This window comes from Mixophyes fleayi, chromosome 4, assembly GCF_038048845.1.
Source record: "Mixophyes fleayi isolate aMixFle1 chromosome 4, aMixFle1.hap1, whole genome shotgun sequence".
NCBI lineage: Eukaryota > Metazoa > Chordata > Amphibia > Anura > Limnodynastidae > Mixophyes > Mixophyes fleayi.
In genome coordinates this window covers 72,227,964-72,243,239 of record NC_134405.1, presented here as the reverse complement: position 1 = coordinate 72,243,239, position 15,276 = coordinate 72,227,964, and the positions used below count along the sequence as shown (strand labels likewise).

At 39.8% G+C, this 15,276-nt stretch overlaps 1 protein-coding gene across 3 annotated transcripts in view; it reads left to right on the top strand.

The window, feature by feature from the left end:
- Positions 1–2,541: 2,541 nt before the first annotated feature.
- Positions 2,542–15,276, top strand: part of TACR1 (tachykinin receptor 1) — a 155,817-nt gene continuing 143,082 nt past the window's right edge. For all 3 annotated transcript variants that reach the window (XM_075207444.1, XM_075207443.1, XM_075207442.1), the window contains exon 1: positions 2,542–3,362. In XM_075207444.1, the coding sequence (XP_075063545.1) occupies positions 2,977–3,362 (386 nt within the window). In that variant the 5' untranslated portion in view covers positions 2,542–2,976. The remainder of the gene's footprint in view (positions 3,363–15,276) is intronic.

The following is a 15,276-nucleotide window of genomic DNA, read 5'->3' as shown; positions in this document are numbered from 1 at the left end:
GCATACGGCCCACCGAGCCTTTTTCTGTGGTACCAGCCTCTTTCCTGCTTTATGGCCCGTCAGACTCAGAGCTGAGGGGTGCTTTAGGGAATGTGGGATATAGTAGAGGCCTTTTGGGTAAATTGGGTTCTAAAGGGCATATAGAGGTGTTCTGGGTGAGTGAGCAATGTGACTGCTCTGAGGGGTGTTTTGGTGTCAGAGGTAGGTTTTTATTTATTAAGGGTATTGTTTACTACTGAGACTAAAGGAAATGTGTGGCCCTTCAGGAGGTTAGAGGGCTGCCCATGTGGCCCTTGAAGTATATCATGTTTGCCATCACTTCTCTTGGCTATTGTACCAGCTCACAAAATGGCTGCCTCCAGGGTTAATAGCAGAGTTATGTACACTTTAACTATTTACTTGCGACCCCCACCTATGAGCATGTTGTTTGTCAGATCATACTAGATGTTATATGACACCTCAAAATCCCAACTATCAGATTCAAGCGTAATTTCAGGCAGGTCGTGCAGGGTAAACAACGTGACACTGCTTTACAAAAAAGTTCAAATGTCCCAGAGAAACTTAGGTTTTTAGGTTATTACAAAGTATTAAAGTTATTTTATCGTTTACCAATAATCATTGTCTATGCGATTTGTGTGGTTCCAAAGCAAAGCGATTTATTAGCAAAAGCAAAAGAATAACAATTAAATAAATAAGTACAGCCGATACATACGCTGCGTCCTGGATCCAGCTATACAGTCATTCAGTCCTGGAGTCTGTGGTCTATGTGACTGCATGCTGATCCCAGGGCCCCTGCTTATATACAGTCAGTGATGCAGTGAAAACAATACAGATGATTTGGCATATTTCCATAGGTTCAGGCTTCAGGAAGGTCAAGTGTAATGCAGGTCATTGGCCAGTTCAAACTATGTCATCCAACGGTGGGGGTGAGCTCTCTAGAAGATGCATACTAATCTTCCCGTCAAGAACTAGTTCAAACTGGTCTATTAGCATTACTCACACAATACCATTCATGATCATGTATTCCCTATAATCCATATCCAGCATATGTAAGATGCAATCCTTTCGGCAATTGAACTGGACGTCTGCAGATAAATAGGGGATTAGAATACCAGACATGATATGTTTCCTGTGACCTGAAACTTAGATCTCACTAACGTGTACATATAACCTTATACTATTTAACTATAAACTCAACCACATCTGTTCATAAACGACTGTGGATTGGAACTAATATAAAAATGAACTATAAACTAGTGAATGTCTAAGTGTAAGTGTATGTGTGCATTATTAATCGTACGATTGCGCCATGACACATGGCATACTGATTGCAAGCACACGGTAAAACAATATTAATAAATATACTTTCTTTCATCCAATTATTCGACAAAAGTGACCTGTATTCATTTCATATAGCAAATTAAGCTCTGGTCAGCTGTTAAAATCAGCAGCGCATGATATCCAAATGATTATTGTTCATTTTACTGGACAGTTGCATAGAAGCATTCAATATTACACAATCGTACATAAGGAATCAGCTGTTACCATTACTTATCTGTGCAAAAGTTGTACTGAAGGAGCAAAATTCCCTTTTACCTGTCCAGAGCATATTAGTCAACAAAACCATGTGTCTGATTGGTTGCTATGGTTTAGTGCAAATGTTGTAACCAATGGCTTTATGTGTACACATGTGTACAAATGTAAATAAATATGTGGTGTCATGTCTATGTGCTGTAAGTCTTATTTATATGTATTTTCAGACATTTATTAAACATTTTGTTTCACATCTGTGTTCAATTCCAGTTCCAAAAGCGTTTTTGTTATTCAGATTGGCACTTGTTATTATTATATTGCTATATAGCTATGTAAATTGTTATAAAACTGTTACCATTTGTAAGATAACACTTAGCTTGTACAGGCGCTATTTAGGTAGACATGTAAAGCCAGATTGGATATGCATGTCTTTTGTGCACAGGATATTTGTGTGCGCTGTCTGCATATGTATGGTTGGTTGGGTGTCTGTGTAGCAATATGTTTGAATGTGTACAGTGATTAAATACCACCAGGTGCAGCTGCCACAGTGTATAGTCTTTGCAGTTATAATTGGCTCCTAAAGCGTTTGTCCTGGTAAAATATGTGCCCTCCACTGACACCTCCGACGTTCTTCGTTACTTCCAGTGATCATGCATGACAAAATATTAATAAATAACGTATATGGGAAGATCAGAGCCTGGAGAGTGCTGGCACAGACACAATTCACGCGTATTTCCTTCCCAGTAATGAAGCAGAGAACATATCCCGTACTTAAAAAGCCCATTTTTTTATATAAGTGTCATTTTCCTCCCCAGTGATTGTTCAGCTTCCCCTTCCCCTGCACCCCCAGGATCCAAGGAGCTGTCTGACTCGTCCCCATAGATCTGCTTCTTGACCCAGCTTTTTAACTCTCAGCGCTTCATGCCCGGGATTAGCAGACGCTTCTGGCCACGCCCACTGTCGCAAGGCCCCTCCCCCTCCATGACGCTGACTTTAAATCCATCTCACCCTCTCCTAGTATAACTCTGGAAACATGAAGCGCACGGCAGGCACTGACAGAAGAAGGGACATGACTGCTGTCTGAGCTGGAGGACTGTTGCACAGCCCCTGCATTGCCTGACACCAGCTCCAACACATACTTCATTTAAGAACATTATTTTTTGTTTCTGCTGGACATTTCAGATCTGGGTTCCTCTGCACTCAGCAACTGCAACTCTTCAGCAGATTCTTGCACTGTGATATTATTATTATTTTTTTTACCCATTTTAACCATTTACATCCAACAGTAGAAATTGCTATCGATGCATGTACAGTGCCACAGCTTGCTCCTGGGACTTGTCCTACCCAGTGTAATGACTACTTATAGCTGATTGCAAATCTTTGTTTATTGGACTGTAAGTTTTTCTTGGAGAGATTGGAGCAGTCGGCTGATAGACTGTAATCATGAATGTTTCAGTGCAGAATGATTCAGTCCTTAATTCCACAATGGGCAATGAAACCTCTATTAACCCTTTCCTCCAGCCAGCTTGGCAGATAGCCCTCTGGGCTGTTGCCTACTCCATCATAGTCATTATCTCCGTAGTTGGGAATATAATTGTCATGTGGATCATTCTAGCCCACAAAAGAATGAGGACTGTCACCAACTATTTCTTGGTAAACTTAGCTTTTGCCGAAGCATCAATGTCAGCCTTCAATACAGTGGTTAATTTCACCTATGCCATACATAACCACTGGTACTATGGACTGATATACTGCAAGTTCCACAATTTCTTCCCAATATCTGCTGTGTTCACCAGCATATACTCCATGACAGCTATAGCCCTGGACAGGTGAGATGTCTATTATTAATACTGTGTCAGTGGTAGGCATATATGCAGGTGGATAAAGTGGAAGTGGGGATTTAGAAGTGGTAGTATGGAAATTGTCAGTGAATTATAGTTTTACAATGAAGGCAGTTGGAGAAGTGGCGGTATGGTATATCACCATTTACCAGACCACCTTGACCACCATATATATATATATATATATATATATATATATATATATATATATATATATACATATATGTGTGTAGGTATGTATATATATATATATACATATATGTGTATATGTATATATATATATATATATATATATATATATATATATATAACTGTGTGTATCTATCTATCTATCTATCTATCTATCTATATACATTCATATATATATATATATAGACATTATTAATACTGTGTCAGTGGTAGGCATATATGCAGGTGGATAAAGTGGAAGTGGGGATTTAGAAGTGGTAGTATGGAAATTGTCAGTGAATTATAGTTTTACAATGAAGGCAGTTGGAGAAGTGGCGGTATGGTATATCACCATTTACCAGACCACCTTGACCACTATATATATATATATATATATATATATATATATATATATATATATACATATATGTGTGTAGGTATGTATATATATATATATATACATATATGTGTATATGTATATATATATATATATATATATATATATATATAACTGTGTGTATCTATCTATCTATCTATCTATCTATCTATATACATTCATATATATATATATATATATAAATATATATATATATGTGTGTGTGTGTGTGTGTGTGTGTGTGTGTGTGTGTGTTTATGTGCAACATGCTTTATTGGGGCTATACACACTATTGTCAGTGAATTATTGTACAATTATTTTGTGAAATTTGCATGATGTAGAATACAAGTGAAATGGGGATGGCAGATACATTTTAAATTAACAGGTTATAAGGTTTTTTGTGTAAAAAAAAAATCAGCATCTGAGGCTACAGCAGTTTGCAGGGGTTGTTAAGGAGTCATGAAATTGCCTCATGACAGAGGTGGTAAAAAAAAAAATGGCATGTAAGGGAATTAAACTAGGGCAGACATATGTCTGTCTGGAGTGAAGGATCAGATATGGTTTGAGGGTTTATATCAGGTAACAATCTGTCAGTTTGTGACTTAAGCTATTCATATATCATATAAACTGTCTCTATAATGACGCATTAGATGTGTATAAGTGTAATGATGACCTGTGTTAGTACTATAGTTCTTATAAAATATGGAATAAAATAAATTAAAGAAGAGCAATATCTATATTGTAAAGTATGTGTGGTATGTAACATATACAGTATAACTTATTCTGAATATATGACAGTGTATTCTTCTATATACCCTAGTGTGCTACTTGTGGTATGTGTATTATACACGCTATCAATAAACATTGTGAGGAGACCAAAACAAAAATATAACATGTTAAAGCAACTATTAGTAGACCTGGCTGCATGGTCATGTATCTCTTGATCTATTCATTAATTGATGCAGACTTTTCTGGTATGGAGGGATGAATGCCAGCAACGTATGTATTTAAGAAGTCAGCTGCAAGTAGAAATCCTAGAACAGCCACCTCTGAGTATTATTTGTATACAGGTACGTGTCTGAATAAAGTAGTGTGCAGCATTGTGTGACAAAATTAGTTTTTTTGGCCAGTCTTGCTGAGTTTGTAGTTTATATGATGAGTAATTTGTAGCAGGAGCAGAAACAGCATCCTGTGTGCGTATGTGATTAACGTCTATCAGAGTGTGAGCAGTGTTCATCATAGGCTTTAACGGCAGTCAGCAACCTGTTCAAGTGTGAGTGAAACCACCTGTCTGACTGTGTCCTGGAACTTGATGTTAATTGTTGTCTAGGCGTCTCTTAGAAACATTTTGTGTGAGAGTGACCACAAGTTAATATAGGATGTCTAGGAACAGTGGATAATACGAGTGTGATATAGTCTAGAAACAGCCCTGGGGTTAAATGTATCAACCTGCGGGTTTGAAAAAGTGGAGATGTTGCCTATAGCAACCAATAAGTTGGTAGCTATCATTTTGGAGAATGTACTAAATAAATGATAACTAGAATCTATTTGGTTGCTATAGGCAACATCACCACTTTTTCAAACCTGCAGCTTGATAAACTTATCCCTTGGAATCTGGCTGGAATATCCTGTGTGAGTGTGAGCAATATATAGTCCTAGTGTTTGGTATAAGAATCCTTTGTATCTTTATTAGTGTGTTCAGAAGCTAGTCCTGTTATTTGGAATCCCGTTATTCAAAACTAATAGTCCAAGACAGTTCCTCTACTTCTGTACGATTCTTTGCATCTGTTACTATTCTCTGGGCTTTGTAAGTTAATATTTATTTTACAAAAAAAAATTGCATATGGAGATTGTAGTGCGCCATGGTCTGCTTAGATTGTGCCATGTGTAACACAATTGCATGGATCTTTACGCCAGCAATTTGTCCCTAGAATTTGTTTTAATGTTGCCAACTGTGTCATATGGTAATATGGGTAAAAACTATTCCTGGTGTTTAAGAACATCATCCCATGAGTAAGACTTATACTGCCATTTGTAATCAGTACTTTCTGAGAGTGTGTGTAGAAGCTGACCCTAGTGTCTGGGAAAAGCACTCTTTGTAAGTATGAGTGGATGTGGTCCTAGACAGTGTCTGAAAGCTGTACTCTGTGTGAGTATGAGTAGAAGCTGATTCTAGTGTCTGGGAGCTGCACTCTCTGTGAGTAGAAGCTGGTCCTAGTGTCTGAAAGCATCACTCTGTTTAAGTATGAGTAGAATTTATTTCTAGTGTCTGAATGCTGCACTCTGAGTGAGTGTAAGTAGAAGTTAGTTCTGGTGTCTGGAAGCACCACTGTGTGAGTGTGAGTATAAGCCAGTTCTAGTGTCTGAAAGTAGCGCTCTGTGCGAGTATGGGTAGAAGCCAGTTCTAGTGTCTGAAAGCAGCTCTCTGTGTGAGTAGGAGTAGAAGCCAGTTCTAGTGTCTGGAAGCAGCACTTTGTGTGAGTATGAGTAGAAGCCTGTTCTAGTGTCTGGAAGCAGCACTTTGTGTGAGTATGAGTAGAAGCCTGTTCTAGTGTCTGGAAGCAGCACTTTGTGTGAGTATGAGTAGAAGCCTGTTCTAGTGTCTGGAAGCAGCACTTTGTGTGAGTATGAGTAGAAGCCTGTTCTAGTGTCTGAAAGCAGCACTTTGTGTGAGTATGAGTTGAAGCCAGTTCTAGTGTCTGGAAGCAGCACTGTGTGAATATGAGTAGAAGCCTGTTCTAGTGTCTGGAAGCAGCACTTTGTGTGTGTATGAGTAGAAGCCAGTTCTAGTGTCTGGAAGCAGCGCTCTGTGTGAGTATGAATAGAAGCTGGCGTCTGAAAGCTGCACTCAGTGTGAGTGTGAGTAGAAGCTAGCTCTGAGTCTATGAGTAGCACTCTGATCAGAAGATGGTCCTGGCGTCTATGAATATTACCCTTCGAGTGTGACAAGAATTAAGTATCTATGAGTGGCATCTTGTATGTTAGTCTGCATATATATAATGAGCTGCATTTCATGTTAGCATATAGCTGTAACATGAACGTTTAACTGGATACACCTGTCAATTGTTTGTTGAAATGACAAAATAGCACTATCACACATATAAGCTGCAATATTATATATATAAAGTGTCTGCACCTGTTCTTCGCTGCAAAGTGTGTGCTGCCCTTCAAGAAATGTTGCTTTATATAAATATATACATGTATTTATGTGCAGTGCCCATATGTTTGCATACTGTGTATACTTACTGTGTGCACATAAACACACGGCTTGGCACATAACCCCTTTGAATCCAGAAAGATATGCTTGCAGCCACAGTAATCACACATAATAAAATCTGGTTTTCAGGACAGAACTGTACCTTGTACATTCATAGATGCAATGTATGCGGAGACACAGAGATACATCTATTAGTGCAGAGGACGGGCTGTCTGTTATAATATTCTCCGCTGCTAATCCCTTTAACTAATGAAATTGGTCTTTTTACACGAACTGGTCTCCAGAGGAAGGATTGTTTAATACCTGGACACAGGGGAATGGCTCATCAGTGAGGCAGAGAACCAGAAAACAAATCTTTAAAACTGTTTCTTTTACCAGTATATCGTTATCCTCCAAATTATTTGTTAATGTGAGGAGGGGGTAGCACATCCCTGTTATCTGATTTTCAAGAATTCATTATTTTTGGAGACCTGTGGAATAATCTGGAGGGGTGAGAGGGGTTTACTGGCTCTACTTGTAGAAATATTACGCACATCTGTTAGATATTACCAAGAGACCCATAATCTGTTCACTCTCTCTCTACTTAGGATAATTAAAACTGTATTTTTGTTTGATTGTTTTTTCCCTCTAATTTTGTAAATATATAGAGCTATGGTTAATTAATATTTAATTGTAATAAGCAGCCATTTATATTCAGAGCTAGTTTAAAAGATTTGGGCTTTAATACTTGAGCTTCCATTTAGTCAGGGTCAGACCTGTTCCACTGCACAGAGGCACTGTAGACATATTCTCTCTAACATACGCCGATATACAGTAGCTATAGACATCAGCTTTGTTGCTATATAGAACATTGCTGCCTAATATTGTTGTACGGTGGCCAAAATATATACAAACACGTTTCAAAGCCAAGATTTTATTGGAATATGAGGTCTTAATAGGGTCACATCTTGTCGACTCAGACAAAAAGGGATTTTTATTATAATGGTTACCTGCATTTAGTTGCAAAGGCATCTGACAATAATCTGCAGGGATTTGTTTGGATTATTATAACACACTAGAAAAAAGAGTTAGAGCTTCATGGTCGATTGTTTTGGCTGAGAGGTAAAACACTTAGAAAGTGATCACAACCGGATCTATTGCTATGTATTAAGATTTTGGATGCATTTATTTAAAAACTGCATTTACTACATACATTTACTACTGGCATATCAATTGGGTAGCAGAGGTAGCAACCTCTCCTGAGCCGAGAGACCTATGGGGCCAAGCCACAATCCCTGTATGCTGCATGGGCTCAGGTTAGGCATAAGAGGGGATAGCCAAAAAGGTAAAGGGGAGCAGACAAGAGACATGGACAGAACTGACATAAAGAGGGCAGACAAGATAAGGGGCAGTGTTTGAAGAGTTCTCAGAAAGACAGTTACAGTGATCAGACTTATATATTACACAGGAGTCCAGAGACCTTTAACTCATAATTACGTTTGGGGACGGGTCTCACAGAATTGCGTCATTCAGCTCTGCCCCCTAAACAGGCAACATAATTTTACACTATTCCAACAGGGTGCGGGCCACGATGACGCGATAATCACTAAGCCCCTCGCCCACAATGTTAACTAAGGAAAGATGCTGCATGCAGGAGATTGCCCTGCTCTCCTGAGAGTCCGGGAAGACTCCCAGAAATTCGGGAGTCTCCTGGACATTCTGGGAGACTAGGCAACTATGCTTTAACTACATCATTGACCTATTGAGTGCACACTTGCCCACCTGCTGTGGGCAAAATGCGGACAGGCAGCAAAAGCATAATCAGTGCCAGCGGGCCATCAGGATAATTTGGCATAATTTCGAGCATTTGGCAGAACGTCCAGAAGGCCAGTCCGGCTCTGCACACGGTAAACGCATTGTTGTGCGTCACAGTCAGTTGCCCAATATTACCTGCAATATCACAGCATGTGTGGCCCATATTCATAGAATATGTTCTCTCTTGAGTTTCCTCCCACACACCAAAAACATACTAGTAGGTTAATTGGCTACTGACAAAATTAGCACTAATGTGTGTGTGTGTGTGTGTGTGTGTGTGTGTTAGGGAATTTAGATTGTAAGCTCCAATGGGGCAGGGACTGATGTGAATGACAAATAATCTTTGTACAGTGCTGCATAATTGGTGGTGATGATGATGTTACTGGTTGAAGATGAATTATTAGAGAAATATACAATGTACTGGGAGAACATCTTGAACATATCCTAGGCCAATAATCTTGCTATCTGTCTCTTACATATTAAGTTTATATCGCCCTCTCACCCTATCAGTAATGTTCAGGCACTTTCTTGTTGTAGGAGAGGACGACATGCGGTAGTAGATAAGAGAATTGGGGAGCACTTAGGGTATTGTCAGTGCCTATACACAGCACAACAGCACAAGGTCATTCTCCTGCCCACTTCAACTGTAACTAACGGTCTGCCTGAAACACGTGAATTGTCTAACACGTTAAACGCGTTATTTTTATACGCATTATTCTGCATCAGAGTCAGTTGAGCAATATGGCAGCGTGCGGCCAGAATTAGTGATATCTTTTTTTATCAGATCCCTTTTCTTGGAATCCAGTCACCAATGTAACTAACACTGGGACCTTTGCCTCACATATAAAGATTGCCACGGTTCTTATAGTAGCAGGGAAAGATAAGGAAAGGTAATTACCAACTGTTCAGCCTCTATTGAGACATAAATAAAATTAAATACAGTTTTTTTTTTTTTGATGTTTTCAACACAAAGCGGCAGGAATATTTTGATACTAAGAATAAATTTATAATGATTTCCTGAATATAAACAAGGTTGTCTTTATAGTGCGACATAAGGATGTCCTGAAAAGATGAAACAGTCTGAAACGTGGTAATATCCTGAGTATAAGAAAAATACACATACTGCAAAAATAGAATAGATGTGGATAAATTAAGATGTTGTTAATGTTTTATTAAATGATTTTATATCTGTAGTAATTCAGTAATTTATGTTCTGTTTGTCAGTTGTGGAATTAAGACTTCTAGACAGCTGGAATGGCAATTCATAACAGGCCCACTGACTTTATTGCAAGCCTCTAAATAAACCAGTGACCTGTAGCCACTAATCATTGGTCAGTGACATTAAGTAAGTTATATAGAATAATCAGTCTAGGTTTAAAGTGCAAAGACATCCCACCTAATGTAATGCGTAATTACTGGCACCTGAGTTAATTTAATGGATCTAAAAAGAGTATACAAGCTAAGGTTTAAGTCTTCTTACCTCCAAATATATACGGCCTACATCTGAATAAATAATTAGAAAATCTCATCCTGCCATATGAAATCTATTTTATTCCATACTTGCCAACTCTCCCGGAAGGTCCGGGAGACTCCCGAAATGCGGGTCAGTCTCCTGGACTCCTGCGAGAGCTGGCATTTCTCCTGTTTCCCGAAATTCCGTTGTTAAAATGACGCGATTCACAGAGAATCGCGTAATTTTGGCCCCGCCCCCTCGACAAAACATCATTTTACTCGTGGGGGTGGGGCCAAATGACGCGATTCGAGTCGTCCCGCCCATTAGTCACGCCCCTCTCCCGGACATCGTCTACTGAAAGTAGGCAAGTATGTTTTATTCTCATGTGGGCGCAGTGTTAAGAGCATAATTATGACTGGCCCACACTCACTTGCAGGGTGGCACAGTGGTTAGCATTGCTGTCTCACAGCACTAGGGTCATGGCTTCGATACCAACCAGGACCCGATCCTGGTGCTCTGGTTTCTTCCCACACTTTAGAGATATACTGGGAGGTTAATTCTGATAAAATGAATCCTAGACTGTGTGTGTCCTTGTGGTAAGGAACATAGATTGTATGCTCCACTGGGACAGGTATTGATGTGAATGATTAAATACATAATATGTAGGCATATTTAAATAACTGTTAATAAATAACTTAGCAAGAAACAACCGGGTTCACACTTTATGCTTATGCCTCAATGATGTCACTAGTCCTTGGTAAATTCATGGAATGAATATGGGTTCAGACCACAAGATGGCTGACTCCACTTTGTGTAGGAGATGGATACATGGTAAACCTCTTTCCAATGTTACTGGTTCAAGAGGAATTATTAGAGAAATATGCACTATACAGGGAGAACATCCAAGCCCAATAATCTTGCTATCTGCCTCTTCTTACATATTAAATGATATCTCCCACCCGCCCTATCAGTAACGTTCAGGCACGTTGGTGTTTTAGGAGTGGGCGACTTGTTGTAGTAGATTAGAGAATTGGGGAGCACTTAGGGTTTCGTCAGTGCCTATACACAGCAGCAGGTCAGTTCTCCTGCCCTCCTCAACTGTGACTAAGGGCTAGATTTACTAAACTGCGGGTATGAAAAAGTGGAGATGTTGCCTATAGATTCTACTCATCATTTATTTAGTATACTCTACAAAATGACAGCTAGAATCTGATTGGTTGCTATCGGCAACATCTCCACTTTTTCATACCCGCAGTTTAGTAAATATACCCCTAAGGGACCGCCAGAAACACAGGAAATGTCCAGCATGATCTTGTCTATGGTTTACTGTGAAGTGTTTACATTCCATTGAAGTCTGGAGTTTTTCCAGTGTGCCATTTACTCCCTGCACTGTCCTGCAGCTCAGGAAGGGTTACCTCAGCATCGGCGCGTGCCTGTCAACTTATCACTGAGTCATGGAGCAGTACAGTGTTTAAGATGCCAGGGGACAGTCGCCATTTTGGCTTTCTTGTTATTAGTATTTAATGGTGTCTTTCCAGTCTATGTGGGTGGGGGGGGGGGGGATGTATCAAAGAGCAGGTTTTACAAAACGACATTTAAAAAGCACTGTGTTGTGTGGTTTTCAAATGGGGCAGTTTATCAAAAACCACATATCAAGCCCACGTGACAATGGGATTTGCATTATTACAGCCTGCCCCCTGCTGTGCAATGTTGAGATTCGCTACATCGCAGAACAGAGGCGGGGCCATGATGACGAGATTTGCAGCAAATCACGTCATCACGGGCCCTGCCCACTTCACAAGAAGTTTGGGCGATATCTGGGACGGTGGCCTACTCTTCTAGGTGGCTGGGAGGACTCGCCAAAATGTAGGAATCTTCTAGATACTTTGTGGAGTATGCAGGTATGCATCCAGCTGCATTGGAGTATGCAGGTATTCATCAAGCAGCATTTGAGTATGCATCAAGCTTCATCGAAGTATGCATGTATGCATCAAGCTGCATTGGAGTATGCATGTATGCATCGATCTGCATTGGAGTATGCAGGTATGTATCAGCTACATTTGGAGTATGCAGGCATGCATCCAGCTGCATTGGAATATGCAGGTATGCATCAAGCTGCATTGGAGTATGCATGTATACATCAAGCTGCATTGGAGTATGCAGGTATATATCCAGCTGCATTTGGATTATGCAGGCATGCATCCAGCTGCATTGGAGTATGCGGTTATGCATCCAGCTGCATTGGAGTATACAGGTATGTATCAGCTGCATTTGGAGTATGCAGGCATGCATCCAGCTGCATTGGTGTATGCAGGTATGCATCAAGCTGCACTGGAGTATGCAGGTATGCATCAAGCTGCATTGGAGTATGCAGGTATGCATCAAGCTGCATTGGAGTATGCAGGTATGTATCAGCTACATTGAAGTGTGCAGATATGCATCAAGCTGCATTGGAATATGCAGGTATGCATCAAGCTGCATTGGAGTGTGCATGTATGCATCAAGCTGCACTGGAGTATGCATCAAGCTGCATTGGAGTATGCAGGTATGCATCAAGCTGCATTGGAGTATGCAGGTATGTATCAGCTACATTGGAGTATGCAGGTATGCATCAAGCTGCATTGGAATATGCAGGTATGCATCAAGCTGCATTGGAGTATGCAGGTATGCATCAAGCTGCACTGGAGTATGCAGGTATGCATCAAGCTGCATTGGAGTATGCAGGTATGCATCAAGCTGCACTGGAATATGCAGGTATGTATCAAGCGGCATTGGAGTATGCAGGTATGCATCAAGCGGCACTGGAGTATGCAGGTATGCATCAAGCTGCATTGGAGTATGCAGGTATGCATCAAGCTGCATTCTTCAGCATTTCGCAAACTGCCGACTTTGTGGGATCCATACAAATGGTGCAAAAAATGAAGCAGCGGTAAATCCTCATGTCAAACAGTAAAAAAAGACACACATTTAGATAAGGCTCTCATTAGTGAGATTGGTCAGAATTGCATGTGTTTTGAGTATGATGCCTTAACAAAGCTGCTTGAACAGTTAGTTGATCGCTCCAATGCATCCACAAAGCAGCCACACAAATACGTTTAGACATAAATCCCATTATATGTGCAACTTTAAATAAAGCACACAAATGTATCCACAGCACAGATCATCCTCATTAAAAAGTATACTTGCACAAAGATACTCCTCCTAAACAGTAAGATGTATGTTAGTCAAAATTGGACGCGTCACAAAGGGTTAAATCCGGAGAAGTTTTTACATGATGGTTTTTTTTTCCCCCACTGCGGTTAGCAACTTTTAAAACTGCTACACAGATGCGATTTTACACAAACCACAGATTAATAAATAATGCGGTTTGAGGTTGAAAACGACGTCTGATTCTCCTAATTGCCTTGATGCAAAATTCAAAACAAAATATGTTAAGTATTGTTTGTAAAGGAGAGCTGGGTACACTTACCGAGTCCTTACAATCAAAACCAGCTTTAGAGGACATATATGTTAGGTATGTTCAGCAGATTCTATATTTGTTTTGTGCTTATTTTAGGATTCAAGCTGCCCCTGATTACTATGACAGTATCGTTTTTGTGATATTCTTTATATGGTAATGATCACCAACAGGCACAGTATCACTGGAAGCAGTTTTAGTATGTGTCATGTAATATGCGCTGTAAATAGGGGTTTTCAACTTCTGAAAAGTCACTCTGAGGGATTAGGTGTAATGATTACTGATCCAGTCACATAGATTATTTCACCTGTGCATGATCAAGAAAATCCTTCAATATATGGGGTTAGATTTACTAAAACTTGTGAAGAGGAAAGTGGAGATGTTGCCCATAGCAACCAAGCAGATTCTAACTATCTTTTTCCAGAATACACTAGATAAATGACAGCTGGTATCTGATTGGTTGCTATGGGCAACATCTCCACTCTCCTCTTAGCAGTTTTAGTATATCTACCCTATGATCTATGCTGTGAAATCTAAGAATTATTGAAATAGGTATAGGTGTATATGTCCAGTGATCATGTCACATTTGGTGTGTACAGCTATGTCTGCAGGCAGCTTGTATTTAAACATTGGTCATCGTTTTAGTAGTAATATTGTTTTGTTTTTTTAAAAGGGAGTGGTTGCATCATGTTTCCTTAGAGTTTCATCAGTTTGATGGACTGAAACCAACTAATTTATGTCTACATTAAAAAAAATACCTTAGAATACCATCCCAAGGACTGTTTCTATCATTATTCAGTTTAGGATAAGCATTACAATAATGCAACTCAAAGCAAATATATATCTACTATATAAAAGCCTAATGGCGTGTGTCTGTGTGTGAAAAAAAAAAACAAAACAAGCTGCAGCGCCACCTGCTGGGCGAAGTTATACACTGATCTACTAAATTCTTAGTGTGTGTGGGAAAAAAAAAACCAGAAAGGGCTGTAATTTGCTGCAGCGCAACCTGCTGGGCGGAGTTATACACTGACCTACTAAATTCTTAGTGTGTGTGGGGAAAAAAACTCAGAAAGGGCTGAAATTTGGTATACTAAGATGTTTTTAATTTGTTAATTGTTAAAAGTGTTTATAAAGATTTTAAAAAAATATATATATATTTCTTGAAGGAGAAGTGACAGTTGGGAGTGGTTGGTGGTTGCCGGGGGTGACAGTTGGGAGTGGTTGGTGGTTGCCGGGGGTGACAGTGGGGAGTGGTTGGTGGTTGCCGGGGGTGACAGAGCGAGAGGAGTGTGATACTCAGGACCGCTGAGAGAGATCCCTGTGTCTGGATAGACATCTGGATAGATGTGGCGATAAAGATGAAGGATGTGGTGATGGAGAAAAATGATGAGGTGGTGACATGTGGACAAAACCACGTTAAAAAAGGGCGCTTGCGTC